At 42.6% G+C, this 26,684-nt stretch overlaps 2 protein-coding genes across 2 annotated transcripts in view; both read right to left on the bottom strand.

The window, feature by feature from the left end:
- Nucleotides 1-1,464: 1,464 nt before the first annotated feature.
- Nucleotides 1,465-18,731, bottom strand: cilp2 (cartilage intermediate layer protein 2). The gene is made up of 9 exons (XM_061078732.1): nt 18,668-18,731; nt 10,269-10,346; nt 8,654-8,923; nt 8,273-8,455; nt 7,069-7,224; nt 6,662-6,979; nt 6,188-6,296; nt 5,251-5,408; nt 1,465-3,878 (listed from the first exon to the last, which is right to left on the bottom strand). The coding sequence occupies exons 1-9, from the start codon at nt 18,729-18,731 to the stop codon at nt 1,465-1,467; spliced, it is 3,750 nt and encodes a 1,249-aa protein (XP_060934715.1).
- Nucleotides 18,732-23,525: 4,794 nt separating this feature from the next.
- yjefn3 (YjeF N-terminal domain containing 3) overlaps nt 23,526-26,684 on the bottom strand; it is a 40,788-nt gene continuing 37,629 nt past the window's right edge. Inside the window, exons 4-6 of the mRNA XM_061078721.1 lie at nt 25,934-26,047; nt 23,960-24,110; nt 23,526-23,722 (exon numbers count right to left, since the gene is read on the bottom strand). Coding sequence (XP_060934704.1) covers nt 23,526-23,722; nt 23,960-24,110; nt 25,934-26,047 — 462 coding nt within the window. The remainder of the gene's footprint in view (nt 23,723-23,959; nt 24,111-25,933; nt 26,048-26,684) is intronic.

Raw genomic sequence — 26,684 nt, 5'->3', positions numbered from 1 at the left:
CGAAGGCTCCACTGAGAGTTTTAACACAAGATGCAAGATGCCCTATGAAGTTGAAAAGATTACTGCGGCGTACAAACTGTACAAACAACTGACTCATGCAGCAAAACATGAAAAGGTTAATATATTCTATGCAGCTCAGAAAACGGAAGAATGATTACATAGCAGTTGATTCTATTTGCTGAAAGAAAATCACTCAAAGTGAGTCCTGTGCAAGATCTCTTACAAACATCTTACCCACACTATATCTGCTGCATGTACTGAAGGAGCTGTTTCATTCACCAGCAGCATTTGTCAAGTACTATGCTAGTTTGTTACATGCTGATTTTTTAAATTATACTACATAGTTATTGCATTTCCTGATATAAATGCAGCTCACAGACACTTTAACCAACAACAAAAAAAGTCCAGTTAGACCCTGAATGATTAAAGATTAAACACTTGGAAATATATTGCTTTAAGAAGCGTGTTGTTTAGTGATGTGCTAATTTGGAATGTGCAGAGGACAAAGGGAAAATAGGTCATACCGTTGCAGTTAATTATCCTGATTTTATACTGCTACTAGTCAGATCCATGCTTGTTTTGGCCGAGGCCTTGGTCTTGCACATTCTAAGTAAGTGTGTAAGGACATCTGGTTGAATCACAGTTGGCAATGTAACATGCTAATGAAAAACATAAAGAAGCCTGTCTGAAAAAATCATCTGTTCCCAGGGTGGCAAGCCTCGCTCCACTGTCTCCCTCTCATTTGGTGGAGAGAGTGACCCAGTTTAAAAAGGAAGGTAAAAGTGTCTGGTGCAGACAACTGGACCTCATGGTTTTTACATTCTGATCTTAACAAAAAGTATGTGTTCAATTGAAAGTGCTGGCCAACTATAAAGTGTTTGGGGCCTGGCGTAGTACTTACAGTTTCTGAAGGTTTGGTTTAAACCAGAGTATAAAGAGACATCAGCAAAAACACCCACCATGGGAAAAGTGGAAGGCCACAAATTAGGGCTAGAAAAGTTACATTCTTGACTGTCAGTTTGGTCTATTCATTCATAGAATTAGACCAAAGCCAATTAAATAAATGTCAGTCACCGTTTTACATATACACAAATGATGTGTGTCTTTTAGAACAGAAGTAAGAAATGAATATATCAATCCCTTCAAGTATAAGACTAAAGAATATCTTCAATCGTACTTTATGATTTTGCTGAATGCTGTCTCTTTTGCACAACTATAACTTCCTTGACTTGATGCCATCATATCACTTTCAGCTGAATACCTATAAATGAGAAGGAAGTGCAATATCCCGATTTACATATAATCAGTTGTTTGTTTTTCTCAGCATAAAAAGATGTGTTTATGCTGAGAAAATGCTGATGGTATATAAATCAGATTACTGAGAGAACACATGAATCATTCTGATATTTCTGTCACTGTAAATATCCATCAAATTATTTGATCAAACCTAACCTCTTGGCACCTCTACTGGCGCTGCTGTGTGCGCATGGGCATTCTCCTCCTGCTAGTAGAGCTAAATCTGCGTCCCTGGGTTCCCATCCGCTGCTCTGAAGGATAGGCCACCACCTGGGTGGATGATCTCTGCACCTGTAGACCCTCCGACTCCCTCATGTCCCTTGCCATTTGAGACAGCGTCTGACCCGGATTTGTCTGCAGGCGCTGGAAGAGGCTTTCCCTGTTAATTTTCCTCTCAGGGCAGCTGAAGGTCAGCGCCACTCCAGAGTCCGTCTTCATCTCCCTGGAGAAACCATCTGAGGTGCCGTCGAAGCAGCGCCCAATAGCGATCTCCTTGGCCACCCTGGGATTCTGGTCTGTGACTGTGTAGATCCCATAGTTGTGTCCCAGAGGATCAACAGGAGCTAGCATGGTGAAAGCATGGGAGTCGTTGTTTTGAGCGACTGGTGAATGTTTGATGAGATACTCTTGTATGAGGCTGTTGGTGCTAATCCTGCGACAGTTACCTTGTGGAAGAAGCGATATGAGGGATCTGTCCACCTCAGCTTGATCAAACAACATGCCGCTGCATTTGAACTCCACACAGGCAGCAGAGGTGTTGGCCTCTCGCATGTCCCGGGTGCTGCGAATGTCTCTAATACCGTAAAGTTTGCCTTTGGTTTCTCTGTGCGTCCCTCCCAGGTTCTGTGACCTGACCATCACTTCCTTCTGTCCATGGATCTTAACCTTGATGTAGCATGCTCTGAACTCCTGGGGATTTGGCCACCAGGAAAGGTAGTCTCCAGTCCAGGTTGTCAAATCATTCTCTTCAAAAGGAACAACGTTGTATTCGTACTTGTCCTTTTCTACTCTGAAGAATCGGAAATGATTCGCATCCACGGGGGAATTTTCACAACCTAATAAATTCTTGTATGGATATATTGGCCCATTGGTCTCGTCAAAATTGTTTTGATTAGGCTTTGCCAAGTTGATTTTGAAGGATGTTTTCTTCAGAGCTGGATCCTCGTGGTCTGAACGCTGGTACTCTATCTTATCCAGATATGGCTTAGACACTCCAATGATGTTTGGATTCATCTTGGGGGAGGAGGGAGCTGCCTCGAGTTCTTCCCCACCCATCATCGCAGTAACATATGCTGTGTAGGCATCAGGCCTCTGGGCATCACAGAAAGCTGGTAAACAGGCCCCGTTAGATCCAGTTATGACACTGTCAAAGCGGCCCCATGCCCTAGGATTAGATGAATATCCAGGCTTAGGCTCTAGGTTTATCAAAGTAATCACAACACCTTCCAGCTGTTCAGTTGGAAGGAATTTATCACTCATGTAGGCCCGCACTTTCACATAGCAGCGTCTGTTTTCAGGCACATCTAAGTTGAAGAGTCTACGTTCTCTGATCTCCATGTTGCCTATCAGGAATGTGCGCTCCTCTCGTTTGCTGCGCCCATGACCTCCAGTCGTTTGGGTGTACGAAAAGTCGCTCTCCTCCTCCCAGACCCCCGTGTCTGGGTTTAAAGACCACAGTTTCATTTTGGAAATATGCTCCTGCATTTTGACATGCTGTGTGTCGAGGAGGACTTGAACTGCTCCGGTTCCGAGTACTTCATTGTTGGTTTCATCTCTGAAGTCCACAGCGAACATGCCATAGGTCCTCAAAGGGAGCATGTCTCCCTCATCGTCCACAAAGTTGAGATCGCCGGGTGCCGCAGCAGCAGTAGTGATGTTTCGAGGGTCGATGAATGTGACGCTGGCTTTTACTTTCCCCTCATAGATGTCTCCATTGTCCTTATGAAAGGAATTGGGAGGAATCACCAGCTGTCCTATGGGGTCTTCCCCTTGGATTTCTCCTAGGTTTATAGAGTTGGTCTCCCCTGCATTGATATCAATCGGTATCTTCTTTCTCATTACCTTCACGTTATGGTAGATTGATCCACCTTTCTTGTCCAAGATGAACACCTTAGGGGTGTCAAGAAACTTCTCACTGGGGTCAACAAAATTGACCACTAATCTCTGTGTATCTGGAGTTATTTGAAGTGTGAAGCCTCCTTGAAATCCAGTGGTGCCCACCCTCTCTTTGCCGATATAGATGTGCCCAAAGCGCAGAGGCTCATCATTGTCAGCTGTGACCACTCTGCCTCGAACTAGCACAGTTGGCTGCAAGCACTTCTGACAGCCACACTGTGACACAGCCCGGATCGGGAGGCTGTAGCTCCCACAGTCGATGATTCGACTGTCCATATTTTGGGCCCCGCAGCAGAATCCTGCAGCATCTCTGCAGCGTGTATCAAAGTCTAGAGAGCCAGCGCATTTGTTGTGAGGGCAGCGGCCAGCGTTGTAGAACCTGGAGTCAGTCCCAGGTTGAACACAGTCCCCCGGCAGTCTAATCAGGTGCATCTCGGGGGTGGAATTGCATGCTGGCGTTCCTTTTTCTGTGAATTAGATGATACATAACATCAGGTTAGTGTTAATATGATACATAACCAATCAATATGTTATATATAGATTGGTTATCCGTTATACATGAAAAGTGCACAAATGACTGTTGTGAGTGGTCACTTTGCCACAGGTTTGCTGATAAAAACAGACAAGCTGTGTTGAAGACAAAGCTTTACTTTTCTTATTAACCCCCCCATCTTCCCAGTATATCGATAATGGCAATCCCATGGAGCAGTTATGTGCATATGAAATATCATTACAATGCTGATGGCTTTACCAATAACGTTTTCCTTCTTTTGATGAATAAATTGTGTGATTCAAGACAAATTTCTCTTCTGTTTAATGTAAACTGAAAGGACAGCATATGTGGTGAAGAGGTGAGACATGTTGTAATCCTGAGACACAGGTGTTGTCCCGCAGTATGGAGTCTGCTGCCATTATGGCAGCAGACACCATATGTGCAGAGTTGATTACTCTAACATTCCTACAGAAAAACACAGTTTGTTATTTGGTGTCATAGCCAACCAGCATCTGGAGGATATATGCAACGTGCAACCTTTCCACACGTATGTAAAAGCGATGGAAAACTTCTTTTATAATTCGAATTCTTAGAATACACCTCAACACTTGGTTTTCAAGAGAAATTGGGTGTATGGTTTCAGTGTCCAGAGCAATCTTGCACAATTTAGAATCCCTGTTTGGACAGACCATAGCCTCAGCCATTGTAAACAACAGCATGAAAACATTCTCCTCTGTGTCCTGCCTGATGTTTTTTCTTTTCCAATTTTCTTTGCGTGTAATGTGTTTTCTTTTCCCCAATCTATTAACTGACTTTTCTTTCTTTCCATCAGTTATGGCACACTGTGGTTTTGTCTGAATCCTCTTAATGCATGGACATGGTTCATGGTTGACTTAGTTGGAGCTCAGCGCTGACATTCCTCTTAAAGACTGGTTTCAATCTCAGTGGTAGCTACTCTTTATACGGTGAAATAAATTGCGGTCGCTAGCTATTTGTCAGCGGTTTCACTTGAATCTGTGTAGAACTTTGACTCAATACGTCATTGTCAAATCCACGGGGATAGCAGCCATCCGAATCTATAATCCCTTTGTGCTGCTCGCTGTCATGATGGTAAATTATTTTCTCTCTTGGCTGACGATGATGAATTACAACACTGTGACATTTACTACAAGGGTGTTTTTGTATATTTTTGATATAGAGCATGAGCATAAGTTGTCTAGAGCATGAGCATAAGTCGTCTCAGCTGCCGCAAAACCAGCAGATTATTGTGGTAGATCCTTTCCTGCACATTGCATCTTCAACTTTATGTGACGGTCTCTAAAGAAGAAGTGCTAGATCTGACATACCAATCACAGTGAGGGAGGCTGGAGTGGACTTGATGCTGCCTGCAGCGCTGCTGGTTTTGCAATAATACTGTCCCGACTGCTGCATCCTCAGGTCTCGCAGCACAAGGTCCTCCTCGTACTTGTACACCTTCCTGTCCAGCAGAGTCCCATTGTGGTACCTTGGAAATCATTTTCATTAAAGAAAAACAATATGTTATAGAATTCGTAGATATGTACATCGATATATTTAAAGAATTAAGAAATTTGTGTATTTCACACAACCTGTATTTAGAAATGTGATATATTCAAATAGCTTTTATATTGTAAGCTGTAGTTTCATATGTATTACCAATAACCCAAATAACAACATTTAATGTGAAAGGTGGTTACTCTATCAGCTGTTCTCCTTTCCTTTGCAGAGCAATCATAGTATAAATATAACACATTTCTTCATAATTTTAGCAATATATTTTATTGCCATATCAAAAGAGTAAATTGTGAGCTCACCCTCGTAAATGCATATGAAACACATAGTAAATTCTGATCCCTTAGAAACAATAAAATGATCAATCCTGAAGCCAATTATTTAATGAATAAGACAAATATTAAAAATGAATAAAACTTCAATGTATAAAATGTAGTCACACTACTCAACTTTCAAGAAAAGACTTTGATAAATCGGAATGGCCAAAGGGAGTCAGCTACTAAAGCAAAGTAGTACAGTAAAGTAAAATATTCAGCGCAGTTAGAGAGACAGCTGTTTTCCTGGACCTCCTGGACACCAAAACAGAGTTTCAAGTAACTGCTTTATTAATAAAAAAAAAATAGTGTCTGAATGAGGGAGCTTTATTTTATATTTTTCCTCATATAAATTCCACCATATGGTGAAGCGATCTCTCTGATTCCAGCTTAGTCTGAGCTGTGATGAATAATGTGCCGACCAAGGTATTCATCTCACCAGTAGTATTTGTCAGGTGCTGGGGATCCTGTTGCCTTGCAGCAAAACATCACCCGTCCTCCCTCGTAGCGCACTTTGTCCTCTGGGTGCTTCACAATGTACGGCTTCTCTGTGGAAAGCAGAAACGGAGCGAACCCTCAAGACCTCATTGTGACTGCTCCAGAGGAATGGGGCCTCATAAAACTCAGTCAAACATTACACTTTATTGTCACATGGTCTCTGCTTACCAAAAAATGATTTTAAAAGCAGCGCAGGTCTATATTTATTTGGTTTCCATGCAACGTTTCATGTGCTCCAGACAGGGTGAAGTCTTAAAATAGGCCAAAATGTTTATTTTAAAGTTTTATCAAATATTACAGTCTAAGATGATAATTGCCAAGCTGTCTGGAATCCCAATAATAAGAATCAGGAATCAGAATCAGAATCAAATCATTTTCATACCATATTAGCTCATCCAATAATAAACCAACTTACCAGCTGATTTAAGGACGGCCCGGACCTGAGACATCCCTGTGGTGTTACTGATGGTGGAGATGGTGATCGGAACAAACTTCTCCTTGCTGATGGCGATCAAGGTGGAGCTGGAGGAGCAGACTGCTTCCAGCTTGAACTGACCTTTGGCGTCAGTGCGAGCGAGGACGACCTTGGGCTGGCTGGCAAGTGCCACATACACTCCTGCCACGGGAGCACCTGTCACAGTGTGGACTTCTCCATGGAGCACGTGGCCGGCGCACACACAGCGGCTGCAGTCTTCGCTTGGTCGACCATCGGTGCACACAAGCTGACATTTGGCTGTTGGTAGAAAAAACAGATATGAGCATAAACTGATGAACACACCATTAAAAGAAATTAATACATTTGTATAAAACTCTACATCCAACCTGGGCATTGACTCTTTCCGCATTTCTGTGCATCGACAGGCCGTCCAGTACACTGCACCGTCACCGAGCTCCTGACACAGGTCCTCCTCCTGATCCTGCGTCCTCCACCACAGGAAACAGAACACGTCCCCCACCGACCCCAAGGATTCCACTTGGCTGATCACACAGAGAAGTGGAGCCATTTTTAAATGAAAAACGTAATTCATACTAGAAATGTCTGTTGCATTTCTGGTGTGTCTTTTTCATTGGCTCAATCAAACTTTACAAAGAGTTATCTAATCCGGGTTGAAGAAGGAAATATTGGCCTCTAAAGGAATCCCTCATATTGGAGGTCAGAGGTTGTGTACAGAGCAGTGACCTGTGAGGAGTTTAACAATTGAGACGGTAAATTCAAATCACTATTTCCCCTACGAATGTTTTGTCCAATTCAAAGATGAAATCACTTCACCACTTAACTAAACCATGGTTTCCTGAACACATTATCATCGGCTCGGGAGTTCCTTTAGTCTCAAGCTGTTATATATTCAGTTTGATGCAAGAAACTCTGGCTCAGAAACCAGCTGTCTGCAGTAGAGTTGTTTGATTCAATCCTGTGGCTTATTTCTGATTATTTTGCAGTCTTTTAATTAACTTTTAATGAAGAACTAACAGACTGAATGTTCTGGCTGACTCTCATTATTTAGTGATTACTGAGAAGAGCTCCAGTGAAAAGCTAAAGTTTGTTGTCAGTTCAGTTTGAAGATTTAACGCTTTAAAGTCACAAAGCTGCAAAGATACTCACAGATGTGGGAGCTTGAACCTTCATTCTTTGTAAGGCTCCCTTTACTCACTATGGCACCCAGTTGCTAGTTCTCTCATCCAAGAGGTCGAGGAGAGAGGTTATGTTTTGTCTCTTTGTTTGAAAAACTATTGGGCAGTTTACCATGAGGTCGGAAAAGACCGTTATTATTATTAAATATCTTTAACATTCTAAGATAAGGGGTTCTTTGACATTTTCCTTGATTTCTCTGAGAATAAATCATGGATCTTGATGGAGAATAAAATGTTTCAAAGGCTGATTTTTATAAATGTGTTTAACTTAAAAAATCTAGTGAATTTGAATGTGGTTTCATAAGGGGACTTTAGGCTAGAGCAGAGGTAAGCATTCGGCACCATGTGACCTATACAAAACCATGATGAATATGGTTCTGGTAAATCCTCTCACCTGTACATGGAGGGGTGGAGCACTCCCGCCTCTCTGAATGATACCCCTGACACGCCGGCACCAACAGGAGGGGCATAGGCTGAGCACTGATACATTTCCTCTGGCGGACCTGGATTCCTACATCATCGCAAGCCGTAGTGGAACAGGGACCCCACTCACTCCAGTTGGTCCAATAGCTCTGCACTGAACATAAACATGAAAGAACAAGAGTGTGACACCCTGAGCAAACCTGACATCAGGAAGAGGTTATAAATAAGCAAGCTATTCAACATGTCAGCGAGTAAAAACAGCTTTAAAAGTTTATCACTGTTGATTTCTCCCTTTCAAGCTTTGAAAGTGTGTATTAATGTGTGTAAGGTGACATGCTGTAATCCCAGCTACCTGGGGGGCACTGAAAGCGGACATGGTAGTTGGAGCAGATGCGTCCCTGTGGCTGTTCTTTGTTGATGCACCAGAAGCCCTTCTCCAGACTGGAGTGCACCACCTCCCCGGTGTCGGCCGCTGCCACCCAGTCCGTGGTGCGAGCCTCCATGGCCACGGGCCGTGCACAAACCCTCTCTCTGTAGTAGAAGCGGATCGCTTCCAGACGCTCGTAGTCTCCATTTCCTCCAGGATGGTCGATGTTGAACCAAGACGTCCACTCGGTCACGCCTGGAGACACAACGAAGACAGACATGGATCCAAATCAAAAGTTTAGAATGCAAACAAGAAAAAATCTGACCGAAAACCATTGAGCTCATGATCCAGGAATATTAAAGGTGTGTGTGAGGTGGGTTTACATGGAGGGGAGACATGGGTCAGAACCAAGAGAGAGGGAGCAGGAGAAAAACAGCGGAGATGGCTTTAAGAGGAGGTCTGCTACTGCCATTTGAATTTGACTTTAAATACCCCCGAGAGCTTTGCATTGTCCAGGTTCTTTCCAAACTTCTTTCCGGGCTTGACTGATGAGGCCTATCGTCTAGTTCTCTAAACTGCCTCATTTTCTGAAACCTGAGTATTTCCTCAGGAGAAATATGAGTAATTAAAAATAAAAGGAAGGCTTTTACAACGTACAGAGGGATTATTTTTCATTCACAGGGTAATGCATTACCTCACTCTAATGAATAAAGTCCTTTGGTAAGCCGCGGGAGGTGAGGGGGGGTCATGTGCTGCAGACGGCTTTTTGTTCAATTAAGCAAAAACGGTTAAGTCTTCCAAACCTTGTGCTTTTCAAGACAAGACACTTAATTCTTATTTAGTTTTTTCCTGTGGATGTAACATAAGGCTACACAAGAGGATCACCCAGAAAAAATATCTCTGCAGTTAAATCTCAGGACCACAATAAATAATATACTTACTCAGACAAAGCTGAGACACAGATGTCCTCCACAACACCTCTCATCTGCATATTGATTTATATCATCATTTTGTTCTTAAAGTGTCAAAGCTGGGGACTAATGGAATAATGTAAACAGGCAGTATTGTGTTGTCATGGCAACAGCTGGGTTCTACAACTTGAATATCTGATCGATATTTATTGACTTTTTTTAAGTTCACTGAATTCGCTGTCTTCGATGGGCCAATGGATGTCAGACGATGATTGTGGACTGGACACGGATTCTGGAAACAACATTTTTACGAAATCTGGATGAATATTTGCAGTGGACATTAGAGTTGTTGATTGCCACATCTGGAAATGGGAAATGTCCAACACACTGATTCTAAAAGTATCTTGTCTGTGTGGTTCTTTTTTAGTTATGACTTCAAAGAATAGTACAATTCTTGATGCTAAGCAATTGGATGCTTGTTGTAAGTGTTTGAAGTACCTCCAAAAGCTCTGCTGCACCACCACCACTACAGGTGTACAGGTCAAATGATGGTGTTCTGAGAACACTGCCATAGACATCATGCAGAATCTGTGCCTCTAGTCTCTTCCACCCTGTTTTTCCTGTCAGCTCTCGGTCTAAAATCCTCTGACATACAAGAAGCTGTGTAACAACACAGCAAGATACAGTACCTGCTGTCTGTTGATCAGTGAATGGGTTGAAGGCCACTCTCTGGCTCCGGTCCGACTGACTCCTGCTCCTCACTGCTCCTGCAAACAGGAAAGAGTCGTTGGGTTTCCATCCATGAATTTATTAATTTCTCCCGTCATGCTCTCAGAGGCGCTAAAGTGTTTCAGTACCAAAAAAACATTATTATCCACTTTGTAAGGTACACCAAGCTACTGCAGTCCAACACAAGAGTCCTGTGATCAATCCTTCATGTCACATACTTAAGTCTAATTTAACTGTAACTGAGTGATATGCTTTACAGTGTGTGTGTGTGTGTGTGTGTGTGTGTGTGTGTGTGTGTGTGTGTGTGTGTGTGTGTGTGTGTGTGTTTGTGTGCGTGTGTGTCTTTACGTTGGAGAGAGTGAGAGAGAGACATAATTCTAAATGCTAAAGGGCTAATGAATCCAGTATTTGTATTCATCACACACATTCAGAGATGCAGTCGGAGCAAGTCTTGCTTCACTGCCAGAAAAGCTCCTCTAATAACATATCTTTAACTTCACTTTTTACTTTGTATTCTGTCCATTTTTCCTTTTAGAAACAGGTCTTATGTCCTTTTTGTGAGCTGAGAGCATCTTAACTTCCGGTTTTAGGCAAAAAGTAGATAGTGACTTCTTCTTTCCTCTCACTCCCCTGTTTATATCTCCTCTTCCTTCTCCCTTTATCCCCCCCCCCCCCCCTCACTCATCCTCCTCTGTCCTCTCCTCATCCATCTCTCGCTGTGGATTGGTCTCACTGCTCCTCCTGCCTCAGCAGCGTACCCCCCTCTTCATTAAAACTCAACCACATCTTCTGCATCCATTATCTCAGCCGTGCCTTCTGTCATGTAGCTTCTCATTCATCCTTCAGCTTGTTGTCGCCTCCTTGTCCTACTCTCCTCCTCCCCCGTCTCCCTCCCGTCCTCCCTTCTCCTCTTGATCCATCAACAAGCAGCTGCTGCTGAGGATGCTAATCAAACGCCAGCTGAGACAAATCAGTGCATGCAGAGTCATCTGTTACACGGCGGCCACGCCACACACACACACACACACACACACACACACTCTCTCTCTCTCTTTTTCCTTTTGAAATGTTATGGTATGATTATAATATACACATCCTGTGCAAACACACACGGTCATGTTGCCATGACTTCAGAGGACATTGCATTGATTTACATTGATTTCCCTTCTATTAATCTTAACCCCAGTTGTTACATTTCCATCCAGAACCCAAACCCAACCTTAACCTAAACTTATCCGTAGCCTAAACCTAAACCTAAACCTAAACCTAAACCTAAACCTAAATCCAACCTGAAAAAGTATCTTCACCGATGTACGTAATGGGGATTTGATTTTTGTCCCCATGGGAAAGGTAAGTTCCAATAGCGTAACTACGTAAACAGATTTATGTCCGAACAACATGAGTAATAACTCCACCACACACACACACCCTACACCCTTACACACACATGCATTTTAAAGGAGACCTATTATGCCCATTTTACCACAAGTTGATTTTTACCTTTTTACCCTGTCTAAAACAGCCCTCTTCAGATTGACCTGTTTTGAGTCCCCCCGCCCCCCCCTCTCCTCGCCACGCCCCCCTCTCACCACCCCGCCCCCCCTGTCAATCACACACACACACATCCACTTTCACGTCTTAAATCTCTCCTTAGCATATTTAAGGTTGTTAAAATAATTTTAAGTCACTGTCCTACACATATATTTCTGTATTTGTTTGTTGTGTTTCTTCATTGAAGCTACAATTTTAAAACTACAACACCTTCTGATAAGGATGTACATTTATTTAAATACATGCATTAGATATGTGTGTATACAGTATTTAATTGTATGTGTATATTTATTCATACAGGGCATATATACACAGACACACGCACACACACAGACACACACACAGATAGACACAGACACACACGCACACACACAGACACACACACACAGGCAAAGGGATGTGGGGGCTATAGCTTTGGAAGCTAACACTGCTGCAACTTTTGCGGCAAAATGCACTTAAAACCCCGGGTATGAGTCTATTATAAAGCGAGCGACGGAGGCGGCAGCGAGCTGCTGGTGACCGGCACCGGTTCGTGCAGCTCGGGCTGCGTGGAGCAAATCTGTAAGAGCCACAAAAGTTATAATGCACAGCTCTCTCCCCCCCTCCTCCTCCTCCGCTCCGCCACCCGGGCGCTGAGCGAGCCCCCGGCACCGGTACAATGCAACCGGAGACCGGGGGGGGTCCTCGAACACGTTCCGGTGCTAGTTTCTAACAAAGACAGACACACACAGAAGCTACGAGTCGGGTTAGCCTCCGAGTGCATTGTTTTCTATGTAAACGTGCTGCATGCTCGGGACGCCACACACACACACACACACACACACACACACACACACACACACACACACACACACACACACACACACACACACACACACACACACACACACACACACACACATAGATCTGTGGGGTGGGTTTTTGGCGAGTGTGACGTACATCAGACCAATAATCCCATTGGAAGCACTCTCGCACATAGCTTCTGACATAGAGGAAACACAACAAATCGCGGGGGTTGTTTTTTTCCAGAGTTTTTGGGACGGTAGACATGCCAGATACCCAAAATAACGTGTAGAAGCACTACAAAAGTGGCATTTTCATAATAGGTGCCCTTTAAGCAATTTTTTTGTTTTTATGGTATAATTATACCATATACACATTATATGCACACACACACACACATATGCCTGTTTCTCACACACATGTGCTGCTCACACAACAACATAACAGGGAGAGTAAGATGAAAGGAAATGTTTCCTTATGGGAAAGAGACTGATCCTCAATCTGGCATTGATCATAAATTGGGCCTTTTGATTTATTAAAGATGAACCGTGACATGTTCTCCCCTCATGCGCAGAGGAGACGTGATTCATTTTCCAACAGTGCTAATTTTTATGCTTTCAAAAACGTCAGTTGTTTGCTTGACATTTTAGTTTCACTTGGCCGGTAAGGGGAAAGAAATAAATCTGAAGTAGCCGATGCAGCCTCAGTGTGTGTGTGTGTGTGTCTTTGTGGTCATGTGCATGTGTAATAAGTGCAAACCCCAGCACTTTCGGAGAGACACTGCTGAGTTCATATGAGCGGAGGCTCCCAGCGCAGAGGGCCAGTTTCAATCCCAGTCCACGCTGGTTATATGGCTCACTTTAAGGCTTTATTGTCATGCCAGCACATTTCTTTTCAACCCCAAATGGTTTTTGATAGATTTAGAAACGAAGCACGGTAGCTCAATGGAACAAAAGCTCTACTGTCCAAAAATATATTACAAAATGTAGACAGTCAGCTCACCCTCATGGTTGTTGTGGTTTTTATGCACCTGGCTTTAAAGAACCACTGGTCTGCTTCCATACTGACTGGGTCTTGCTGATACCACAGATTGGCTGGATAAACAGAAGCAAACATTTTCATACTGATCTGCAGAGCAGATGTGGCTCCGCATGCAGGTTTACTTTAGTAAGTCTGCTGAATTCTGTCTGTGCTGATTACATGTTAAATCCAATTGAAAGGGGAATTTCAACTGGAAAAATATTTCTGTCAATGTGACATTAATTCAGGGATTTCACCACAACAGTTTATGGTCTAGATTAGTCTGAGCATAGAGACTTATCTCATTTTAGAGCGTGTGCACAGGGAAGGGAAATAGCCAAGCTTTTTGTTTCAGTTAATTAACACTGAGTTTCAAAACTGTGGTTAATCAATTGCATCCCTACAAGTGCAGTCCCTTATTTTCAATGGAATCACAATGCTCTTTTTTCTGTTACGCAACATTTCCTCATCACTCACACCAAAACAAAGGGAATTCACTGCAGAGCAAATTTCGCTGGTGTTTATCATTTCAAGATGTCCGATAATGAAACCAAAATAGTAGCCGATTCTTTGGGGTTTTATGAGGTGACTAATGGTTTATAAAGTTAAAAGGAGGAAACCCAGATTAGCTGCAGCAGGAGGCGAAGGCTGGGTCAGGGACCTTGTTTGTGTCAGGTTTGAACTGCAAGGCCCAACTCCGGCGGCAACATCTCTCAGAGCTTAATGTGCGTATGATCGGCATGTTAACACTTTATGAATTCTAAAAGCCAGGATTTTGTTGGGGTCAGCTGCTTCATGTGGCTGGTATGTGAGTGGAACTACCTCATCAAGTTTTTCAAGCCAGAGGGAGCAAGGTTAGAACTTGTGATATCCTCTTCAGTGTTGAAAAATCCACTCTCAATTTTCCCACTGGAACAATATATCTTGTTTGTCCTTGCTCATCTGCTCTGTGTGGGTTGGGTTGTTTGCTTTGCTCACAGAAATCTTTTTTACTTTTTACAGCAAAAGCAATAGAAGCAAGAAACAACCAAATAAATCACTGGCCCTCACCCTGTAGAAAAAAATGGAATGTTTCCTAAACTGACAGACCTTTCGACAAGATGATCATTATTTGTGCCTTTTAAAACCCTGAAAGTTAGGGTTGGTAATCCTGAAAAAGCCCTCCCCCCCAATGGTTCCTCTGGTCGAAGATACTGCTCAAAACACAATACGCACACTGCCAAGTCTATCTAAACAGAACCAAATTGAAAGGACTGTCAAATCATGGAACATCTTTTTACTTTGGAAGGAAGTGAAAAATGACATCATGGTGGTTTTGAAAGATTTTTGGGATCAAAATTACAAACCTGTGAACAAGCCAATCAACACGGCTGCAAAACGTTAGGGAAATATCAACGATACATTTGAAAAACCAACTGTTGTTTTAAAGTGGGAAAGAAACAGTAGTCTTCTGTTAAAGTCCACATTTTTGTTGACCCAACCACCCCCCCGACCTTCTCTCTTCGATCTATTCTCGAGGTTTCCTCTTTCCTCCTGTAATTATTGGGCTTTGTCACTTTAACATAAACATATGTTGCTTCAGTTCTGCTTCAGTTCACCCTTGATATGAACTCTGCCATGTGACCATTTATGATAAACCTCAGCCAGCCTCATAAACCATGGACAACCAGGCAACATGGATGCATCACAGTGGCACCAGGATATTAGGGAAGTCTTGCACCTGTCGGCTGGTTAACTTCTAGTTCCACATATAGACACACTTTAAGCACCTACTCTCCACACCCTGTAAATAACATGCCTGTCACATAGCAACTGGATTACTTCTCATCCGGCATTGTGTATCTCCACGCACCCTTAACCTGTGTCATGACAACGGCAAGTCTTACTTTGGAGGACTATAGCTTTGGATTTAACGATTTACAGTCACAGTGGTTCGTTCTGAAATTCAGCCAGTGAACTTATAGCCAAGATTCCCAAGGCCAAAACTTTCTATTAATACTCAACGGTGTCGTGGCAAAGTAAAGCCCTCTCCTTCACTTTCTTAGTGGGAATTTTCCATCTTTGCCAGAATCCAATGAAAAAGCTGCACAAAGCGAGGAAGAGGGAGGAAAATGCAGAACTTTATGACGTTGCACCCAGAATGGTTTCAGTTAGCTCAGATGTATGGTTGTGCCAGATTCATGTTGGCAGAGGGACCGGGCTTGGAAAAAAAAAAGGTCTGGATCCTGTTTATTATATTACAGAATCTTAAGGTGAAGGCGAATACGTGAAAACACCAACGACCCTGTTATGTACCTATTGAACAAAGTCAAGCTCAGAGTCTGTGCTATATAAGCATCTACTTAAGACCAAGATCAGTAGTATGTGCCGATGTCACAGTCGTCTAGACCTGTTTAAATTTAGCTCAACCGGAGGATTCATGGATGCCAGTGTATGTATTTGTGTTTGAGGGCCTGCTGGGTATGTGATGATCTTCTTGCCATGTCACATGGAAGCTGTTTATGGGTTTGGCCTCCTTCTCCTCTAAGGTGTTTGTGGTTACAGAGTCATCTGCTCTTTCTCTCCGAAACCATCTCCGTCTTTTCCTCAACAGCTCTTCTTGTCAAAAATCCAAGTCTGAATCCAGAAACATCTGCGGCACATTAAAATCAGCAAAATTTGTCCCCGACATTAACTAATGATGCAAATCAACTCTTATGATTTAGAGATTTACTGAGTCGTAACAAAGGTTTCCGGTTTTGGGGGGTATTTCTCCCTAAAAACAAAATTGGCCGGCATTGAGTTTCCCCATTAAAAATATATGTGGAACTTAAAGTCTGCACCTGTGCACAAGTACAGAGCCAGACGCTTGAAATAGTTAATATGAAATCAGCTGATTAGTCCTGCAATGAAAAAAAAACATATGCTTGTACAAATAAATAGACAGAGAGTAGTAAAGAAATACTTGGAGGTTGTGATTGATGGGAATTTACGCCTTTTTGGTGGATCCATTGTGATCCCTGTCTCGGTCATTAAACTTGGCTGGCCAGACCGCTCTGTGTTTTGTAGCAGACAGTGGTCAACATCTGGAGAAGTAGCCTCTATGTCTCGATCACAACAGTCCACCAGCTGCTCACATACGCCACCTATAGCTTTGGCTGAAATGTACGCATTGAGAGACAGTTGGAAATCAGTGGAAAGGTTAAACCGGGTTGGGTTAAACAGTCCTGTTACAGTAACTTTCAAAAACCGACGTGGATCCAAAGCTAAGAGGTGGAAAAGCCCCAGTGTTACAGTGGGTATTCAGCAGCAGCTGCAGCCCTCACGTAGGAAAACAGCTCGTAAATCTGTGAGCGCTGAGGTGTGTGCAGAGAGTGACAGGAAACAAGGCGAGGAGAGAACGTTTGATGGAGTTGGGCAAAGAGAAATAGGTGGAGAGATGTGAAGGCGGGAGTTTGACGGAGCGAGGCTGAGACAGACGGGAGAAAGGTGGGGAAAGTATTCGTGGAGAAATATCAGAGGGAGATCAAGGTTGGAAACAAAAGGCAAGCAGATGAGGACAAATGGACAGATGCAGATGTACAGTCATTGCGTTAGTGGTGGAGGGGACGCAGTGAGGACGGGGGGAGAGTGACAAGCTGGTCAGGTCAAATCATTTTACCTGCGCCTTTTATCCCTCTTTTTTTCCATTTTCTCCTTCATCCAAACACAACAGGTGACAAAATGAGTCACTTGTTTTGTAGCTATTGCCTGTTGTTGCCAAGGCAACTGGGTTTATATCTGTACCGGCCACTGTTGCTGCGTCGAAGGGTGAAACCAGGACAAAACGGAACACACCTCACTGCAAGACGTGAACGTACTGCAGGAGGAGCGACGCTTAAAGCATAACATTTTACAACCAACTCCGAGGTTGGACCGGAGCACAGTGATCTCTTTTAGCGAGAGTCAATCTGAATCACCATTTGCACATTCACCTTCTTTCCTCACTTGATAATATAACGATCTGCAACTCGCTCAAAGAAAAACCCTCTGCAGGATATTTACGACTCTGAGGCCTCAGACTCCAACAAGATATGGAGACCATTAATGTGAGTTCACACTCTTTGTCTTTTATGAACTGCCAGCTCCTTCTCTTTTAATGGGGAGCAGCTGCATGGCAGACAGAAAGTGACAGGTTCGGGGGAAAAGAAGTGCTGCTACCGGTGGGGTTCAGCTCACGAGCTTTCGAAGGATGATAGGAGTGATCGGCGGGAGGAGTTGGAATTTGTAACAGACAGGACCGCGGGCTCATGTGTGGAAGAAGCTGAGAGTGTAAACAGGGAATTACTTAAATCTTTAAATCGTCCTGATCATAAAAATCTGTTTTTTCTATATTTGCAAAAGCAGGCCTTCTGTTTTCTGATAACAGCAGCCTCTCTACTGCAGCTTGACATTATGGAAACAAAGTGTGAGCCACCTCTCTCTTGTTCTGTCATCAGCAGAGCTTTTTCTCTGATTAAACTGCACCGCATGGAGAGAGAGAGAGCAGAGTTTTCAGTGTGTGTGTGTGTGTGTGTGTGTGTGTGTGTGTGTGTGTGTGTGTGTGTGTGTGTGTGTGTGTGTGTGTGTGTGTGTGTGTGTGTGTGTGTGTGTGTGTGTGTGTGTGTGTGTGTGTGTGTGTGTGTGTGTGTGTGTGTGTTCACTCCTGTTAACCTCCTCTTCACCTCATCATCGCCACGTGCTGCTGATTAACCCGGTCAGATTATTAGGAACCACGGAGGCGGTCTATAACATAACACACAAAAACCTCACATGTGAGCTCACCACCGGTCCTGCTATCACCCTGTCCCTGTGGAAATGCCCTCAACTCTGCAGGTCTGTTAGGTCATACACTGACCGTCTGTGATCACTGAAAGTGACAGGAAAGATGGAAACTGTGCAACTCAACATACCATTTATCTTACCTCTTTTTTTTCAGCGCTTTCCTGCGATTCTGCTGTTCTGACTCTCACATTTGAAAATTGATAAAAGAAACAATCAGGCTTACCTTGGCCCAGAGCCGCAGAAGCCAGGACGGTCAGCAGGAGCGCCACCTTATTCAATTCCAACATGGTGCCCCACTCTCAGCTACAGGTGACTTTTTTTGTTTTTTCTTCACCACTGACATAAACTCAAAAATTTGAGAAAAAGAAATAACTTGTTGATTCTCCAGTGAGCTTCTCAGGTGCGAGTGATGCTGCCGGTCGCCGCCGATCCTCCTCCTGTGAGTTGAGTTGCTGAGATGGAGCTCAGGCGTTTTTAAAAAGAAGAGGCAATCGGGAGCTTGCACCAATCCAGCCCCTCTGCGCTCACCATTGGCCAGTCGAATGTAACATCTGTGTCCCCCATATCATCTTCCCAAAAAAGGTGAGGGTATGGTGGGGGTAGGGAGGGAGAGAGACACTCACACAGAGGCGGAGGGAGGGAATGTGTGGTGTGTGTGTGTGTGTGTGTGTGTGTGTGTGTGTGTGTGTGTGTGTGTGTGTGTGTGTGTGTGTGTGTGTGTGTGTGTGTGTGTGTGTGTGTGTGTGTGTGTGTGTGTGTGTGTGTGTGTGTGTGCGTGTGTGTGTTGTGTATGAGAGGGTGTGTGTTGTTGCTCAAAATAAGTAGATGTTTTCCTATTTTTCCAGCCAAGCTTTCACAAGTCTCAGTCTCTTGTGTAATTCAATTTTTACTTTTCTTGACAGTGTATAGTTATATTCATTCACAGGTGTGTGTGTGTGTGTGTGTGTGTGTGTGTGTGTGTGTGTGTGTGTGTGTGTGTGTGTGTTTGTGTGTGTGTGTGTGTGTGTGTGTGTGTGTGTGTGTGTGTGTGTGTGTGTGTGTGTGCGTGTGTGTGTGTGCGTGTGTGTGTGTGTAGCCCATTCAATTTCTATGTTCTTTACCTTACTTCTCCTGTTTTTAAACCATTCAAAGTATAGGAAACTAATTTGAAACAAGGTTTTTTTCTTGTCAGTCATGATTTTTTAGCTCTTGATTCTATATTGAATAAAGGAAGACCCTTCTTATCGTCCCCTGTAAAATGTTGTGTCCTTCACTGCCCCCGTCTGTCTCCCACTCGGTATCGGACTCTCTAACAAACACAGCACAGTGCCAGATGCTGCTCTCTCCCTGGTTTCGACTTCTGGTTCAGTTTTGTAACTCTCCAACGGTCTCTGATTGCAAGCCGGTGTGTGCTGCCAAAGAGTGGAAGTGGCGTCATATGGCATGCCATTCAGTAAAAGCTCCTCCGAACGCAGACACGAGACGCACTTATGAAGTGTATGGTACTCAGGTTTATTTGTAACATGTAAATTGATGCTATTTAGTAAAGAGGCTCGTAAATTCCTTGATAATTGAAAGAAGGTTACGTGCATCCAACTCTTTTATAAATCCCTCCAGACTGGAAATAAAAAAGGTGTTAAACAGCAACTTATCAAGGAATTTATCTTGAAAATAATGAAAGTCTTGAAAAAGATTTAGTTCTTCATTACCTGACAGTATTTAAGTACCATCTTTAGGTACCTCTATTTTACTTGAGTATTCCCATTTCAAGTGACTATTTTTCCACCTATCCATTATATATAGTGGTAATGGTAGAGTGGCACTCAGTAGAGTGCATACCTCCACCAAGGCCAAACAGTCCCTTCAAATTAAATCAAGCTGTAACAAATGTCCGACACTTACAGCTGTCAGTTGCCTAAAAACTGATATTTTTCATCAAGATCCTTGAATTATTCCCTGGGAAAACTATGAAAATGTTGGGAAAACGCCCTATCTTCAAATGTTAAAGAAGGTGAGGAAAAATCCTGCATCCGGGATCCTGGAACCATATTGCATCCTACCACCAAGTTTCATGGAAATCCATTCAGTAGTTTTTGTGTTATCTTGCTTACGAACAAATAAACAAATCGACCAACAACCAGGGATAAAAACACAACCTCCTTGTTAAATATGATCATTTTTACACCAGTACATTTTGATGATAGCAAATGTTTCTGGTTATATTTCAGATCAGGATTTTACATTATTTAATTTTTACATAAGCTAGAATACAACACAAGATTGTTCCGCCTCATTGACTTGTTAGCTCCTACAAAACAGTAGCATCTGTTCCATTTGTTAAGTTGCACATCTCTTGTTGTTGCTAACACTTATACCAAAGAGGGAACCTTACTGTGAGCCTCTCATATGGTTCCATTTAAGTACATTTAAAAAAAATATTTCACTAAAGGGTCATCACAAAATTAGACCTATTTCTTATTACCTATTACCAGCTTTAATAGCAAAACGCTGCTCACATATTGATTCATCAGTATCTAATAATGTTCGAACTCAATATAGTACATCTGTCAAATCATTTTTCATTTTGACACTTTGAGTACATTTTGCTGATAATATTTTTTTTCTTTTAGTTAAGTAGGATTGGGTGCATGTTCATATGAAGGAGTGCTTTTGCATCATTGTATCTGAGTACTTCTTCACCTCTGTCATAATTAAAGATCGCAAGCAGCTTTAACAAAATTAAAGCTACTGAAGATGATACATAATCATACAATCAGTATTTTGGATCAGAAAACTATAAGACCTGCTACGTTCTCAAAGAACCTAAATAAGTCTAATTTTATTAAAATGTCTAATAATAACCAACTGATAAGATCCTTAAATGCCCACATAACAAGGCTGCTATACGAGTAAGCTGGAAACATGGAAAGTAAATAACCATAGATGTATTTGATGAAAGATGTCCAATATGAAACATGAAATGATTATTATTTTAAAATCTGTATCTATCGCGATCAAAAGCCCTGGAATCTTTTGAGTCACACTGAGAGACAGTGCCCTGAAAATCACTCAAACTTGAGCTTTTGTGCGTTGCTCAATCAAAGCTGTGGATAAATCCTCCCTCCTTACTACTATTCACACTAAATCCTTTCACCGCATTCTCCGTGTAAGAATATCTCTCACTGGATATTAAAACAAGTGCAGCTGTCAGTTATGATTGTTCTATTCTTCGGGCCACCGCCGACTCCGGAGCTCATTTCCCAGCCGCTCTCTCGAGAAGCACAAGTAACAGAGTGGTGACAAGTCGTTGTTTCCTGACGCGGGATGGACAGGCATGAAAGACAGGGCCACTGAGCGCTCAGACATATTTCTACAACCCTCGTCAGCTCTCCTCGGGAAGATTTAATGCCGCAGAGTGAAAGAAGGGATTGACATTCCATTTCACTGACTTTCTACGCCCACTCTCACGTGTGCACACACACACACACACACACACACACAAACACACACTCACCAGGCAGTACTGCATCAGTATCCAGAAGAAGCTCCTGTGTATCATTTAAATGACCTCATCCATAAACAGCACAGCAGCCTCTCTTAGTCATTCTCATTGGAGCCTGAAACTCTGAGCTCAACAATGAGAGACCCTCCTAGACAGCCGGTAACCTGGTTATGGCTTTCATTACCAAATCAAGTCCAAATGGGAACCAATAAACAGACGTAACAGTGTGCACCCATCTGACAAATACAACTCTATGTGCATACAATGCAGCCTGGTCGCCTGTTGACCAGCGGCCGCCATTTAAAAACAGCAAACTGGGCTAGTTTTTTGGATAATCTGTCCTCCAGTGATAAAAATCCAAAAGATTATTTAACTAAAGAATATTATTTATCGGAACATGTGCATGAGTGGTGGTCCCAGGTCGTAAAACATAATAAGATAAACCTGACACATGGTTAGTCCTATTCAATGACTGTATTATACCTGTCGTCTGAATTTAGATAATATATAGACTCTATTTTTCATAGACTTCTGTCCACAAATGCAGACAAAATATCCACAATACAAACTCTGCCAGCTTGTGCATTTGGAGTCAGAGTCTGCTCAGTAGCAATCAGGGATTGGAGCCACTTTGTCGAGGTCCTGCTGATACGTGCACTCAACCAATCATGTGTCCGTCTCAGCCGTCAATCAGGACGTATCACCATGTTCATCATCAAATCATCAAATAAGTGATACAAAAAAAAATCCTGGAAAAATGAGCAGTGTGATAAGAACCACTTTGTCAATAAATGTATTTGAAGTGTACTTTGTAGTTTGGTCCATGTCCCACCAGCTAACATGGAGGAGGTGGAGTTTATGATTATACTGGAGCCAACCACCAGGAAGTGTTTTAGACATTTTGGCTGCACTTTGGGGGAGACATCACCTTTATTTTAAGACACTTTATGGCCACATTGGTAATGTTGTGTTAACCTTAAATACAGTAGATTGATTATTGCAGCTTTAATTGAAAGAAAACAAAACACACAGAACTTCAGTTTTCTTTAAGTTTAACTGTTTTTTATTGGACAACGAGAACTGGACCTTTTGTACCAGCAATTGAAGTAACTGAAACAATAGAAATGTGCAGGTGGACCAATCAAAACAATAACAGAACATTTGGATTCTCCGACCTACGCCCACTCCGCTCAGCAGCACGTTTCAGTAGAAAGTTACATGTATGAACAGAAAAAGCATCAGAACATGAAAAGTCAAAAAGAAAGTGCTGAAAATAAGTTCCATTCCTTGGCGTAATAAAAAAAGTAATCTTTGCTTGCGGAGACTGTGTCTGTCTTTTGCAAAGTAATCATAAAACAGTGTAATGCTACAGCTTTTACAAGTTCACACAAAAACTCCTCGTGCCATTCCCCTAAAAAGACATGACTCAAACCACAGGTTCTAAACAGTATCCCTCTACTGCAGCTCGACAGCACATGTAGCCCGTTTCACACAACTGAGATGGCAACATTGATCTATAAAATACAAAACAAGAGAATTGATTAACTGTACTTTTATCTTTTTTTTTATTTTTTAGCTGGGCCCCACTGGATCCCATGTGTTACAACTCTATGAGACAGTCTGTGCCGGGGTAGTCTGGGAGGTTTAGCTCGTATTTTTTCTGGATGTCATAGGGCAGGAAGCGTCCGGCCAAGAAATGCTTCCCCGTGAAATTCATGGCACACTTCTTTGGTGCTGTAAGCGAGATGAGAACGTCCGGGTTAATCCCGTCCTGACTCGGTTCTTCTATATCCCAACCTGAGAGAGACGGGACGAAAAGAGACGTTGGAGAAAAAGAGCTTAGTGATCATTTTCTGCCTGCACAGAATCAGCAGGTAGTGTATTCAGGATATGATAAGCTCACACCGAGCAGACTGTAGAATGTATCTCCCTGTGTAAACTCCAGTCAGGGAGCCAACGCTCCTGGGCAGCTGCCTGAAGGCTCATTTATCATGTGTTTCCAGCCTGAAATCCAACGTTTGCATGAACACCTACCTGAAGGCACATCCACACTGGCAATGGGGATCTTCACTTGCTTCAGGGTGACCAGAATACCAGAGAAGGGCTCCTTAATGTTGGTCCAGTCTGACTCCGGGCCCAGCATGGCATCGATCACTAGGTTGTAGGCATCGTTTATGAGCTGCACCTGAACACAACACATCTCAGTATGAACAGTTTATTCCAGTTTGCTTTTCTTAGAGACTAAGGAAAGCATGGCCTCACCAATATAGTCTACTTAACGAAAGTATCTTTATTGTTCCTGCAATTGTGATTTTTGCCATTTATCATATTTTTCTTATTTAGTCGGTGTAGTGTGCAAATCTACAAGCGTCTGTCACTGCACGCATGGAGCATTACAGTATGTGGTTGATGTCCTCTGCCCTGTCAAAGCTCCTGTTCACACCTGGTGTTAAATCACACAAGTGTCTTCTGTGATCACTTTGATCGGATCTCACTTCCCCGTTCTACTTGCAAAAAATCAGGTTCATCATTTGTGTTCGCAGAGACCAAATTATGTTGTTTTTTAATGCCTGAGTTTACAGATCGGCTGATGTCACTGTGTTTGTGTTGTTGTATAGTGTGTGTGTGTGGGTTGGGGGTCGGGGGCTGAAGGAATCTTGTACAGTTCTGCTGTGAAGAAAGATTCAACCAATTTAAGAAAAATAATCCAACATAATGTGGTTATCAGTGCTGCTATTGTGGAGGTGGCAACAAGCAATCTCATATCAATTTAAATCAATTTATATCAATATATGGACACTCAGAAGCACAATAATATGTTTGATTCAATATTAAACTGTAGGGGTTCAGATACTTAAGCTGAGCAGGGGATCCTTCGTATAGCATCCCTGATGGCAGTTCGCAGGGAAATAGAGTTGATGGAGATGAAGACTAATTATCAAACTGAACAGTGGACCCCCAACCCTGACTCAGGAGAGCTGAGGAAACAGCTTTTTGTGATATGAATTTTGCTAGATCTGAAATGCTATCCAGGAGTATGAAGCTAAACCAGCTTCCCTTTTGTTCCTGCCTGATGTTTGAGCTCCTTGAACAACCAATGAAGCACAACAGGATTTGCTGATCTAGCAAATCTGTCACGGGTCAGAGAGAGAGCGTTCAAATCCCAAAGTCACAAAGTCCTTTACTCATAAATGAGTTTGGATCAAGTGGCTACAATGAGCGTGACGAGGTGAAACCAATGGCTGGACAAGAATCATACAATTCTGAAGATACTAATCTTGAACTCCAGGTTGTGCTTCACTTTTCTATCATATATTATGTCAATAAGTTCCAAAGTTATACTCAGTCCTGTGCAAGCTTTCTTTGTGTTGCTATGTTGAGTCATAGCAACACAAAGACTAAACACTCTGTAACATTGGAAAATTCCCACTTTCTTCTTTCACTATCACTGCAAACTACTAAATCTTTGTATTAACTGTGGCTGATGGTTTTTGCAGAGAAAGAGGATTTGGATTGTGTCCGATACGTTTTACTGGAATCACATTAGGATCTGTTTTCACAGCCACTTTGGAGAGGAAGACTTTTTACAGGGACCACTAACTCTTTCATTGTTTTACTGTTATAAGCTTCTTCTTTTTTTTAAGTGAAGCTAGCCTTGAACGGCACAGAAAAGAAAATTGTATTTTTCCAGACTTTTCCCCAAAGTTGGCTTTGTTAAATACTGGTGAGATTAGAGGCCTATAATGGCCTATAATGGATGACCTGCCCAAATATCAATTTCCTATTTTTCAGGGGCCACAATCTGAAACGTTTAGGAGCAACTGGTCTGAACAAGATTCAACAATTTAGTCAAAAGCCACACAAAATCGTAACAAATTGCTCAACAACACACACTTGAAAAGTATGTTTTCAGTATCACAATAAAACTGCACTTCATGTACAGACACAACTGAGGTCCCTGCTTGTAAAATGTGTTGAAATCGGTTATTGTGTAAAAGTGCTGCCGACCTCTGTGGGGAGGTAGGAGAGGAACGGGATGTCCATCTTTTCACACTGAACCGTGAAATCCTGGTGTAGACTGTGAGAGGAGCGTTTGGGGTGGTAGATGGTGGGCTCATACTCCTACATGAGACAAGGCCACAGGGAATAAGAGGGGGGGGGGCACACCAGGGAGGAAAAACAGAGAAAAGTTAGCACAACATCTACACAGCCAATGATTTGAGGAATCGTCGACATAATTAAGTGTCGATGATGCATCGATTTAAATTTATTACATGTGGTTCACGACAACTGAAAATACCGTTAACAAGTGATCAGCAGTGGTGTTTTTTTTTTACTACAGTCTGTTCCCTGAATGAATACTTCCTTTATAAACCGAGAAGAGTAGAAATCCAGACACCTGCAGTCTGAAGAGTCTGTGATGCTCAGCAGGAAGCAGCTGTGACCTCACTCATAAAAACCTGGGTCCGGTGTCACTCTCTGTGTGTGTGTGTGTGTGTGTGTGTGTGTGTGTGTGTGTGTGTGTGTGTGTGTGTGTGTGTGTGTGTGTGTGTGTGTGTGTGTGTGTGTGTGTGTGTGTGTGTGTGTGTGTGTGTGTGTGTGTGTGTGTGTGTGTGTGTGTGTGTGTGTGTGTTTGTTTGTATGTTTAAAAATCCGTCCATCACAATACACTGAAGATGAACTGGATCATGTCTGTTGTGCTCATTTATTTTAATACAAAGGCTTTTGCTCTAAATAATGCACAACATGTTGCTATTGA

The sequence above is a fragment of the Limanda limanda genome, chromosome 9, assembly GCF_963576545.1.
Source record: "Limanda limanda chromosome 9, fLimLim1.1, whole genome shotgun sequence".
NCBI classification, from domain to species: Eukaryota; Metazoa; Chordata; class Actinopteri; order Pleuronectiformes; family Pleuronectidae; genus Limanda; species Limanda limanda.
Note: the sequence above shows the minus strand (reverse complement) of the source record. Positions and strands in the feature narration are given on the sequence as shown.

Bases quoted from the DNA above. Each gene is read 5' to 3' on its own strand.
- cilp2 (XM_061078732.1), bottom strand. From the start codon at position 18,731: ATGTTGGAATTGAATAAGGTGGCGCTCCTGCTGACCGTCCTGGCTTCT. The intron at 8,924-10,268 runs GTACTGTATCTT...TTGTGTCTCCAG, and splicing joins CACTGATCAACAGACAGCAG to GCGTGACCGAGTGGACGTCT. The intron at 8,456-8,653 runs GTAGCTGGGATT...GTTTATGTTCAG, and splicing joins CCGCTTTCAGTGCCCCCCAG to TGCAGAGCTATTGGACCAAC.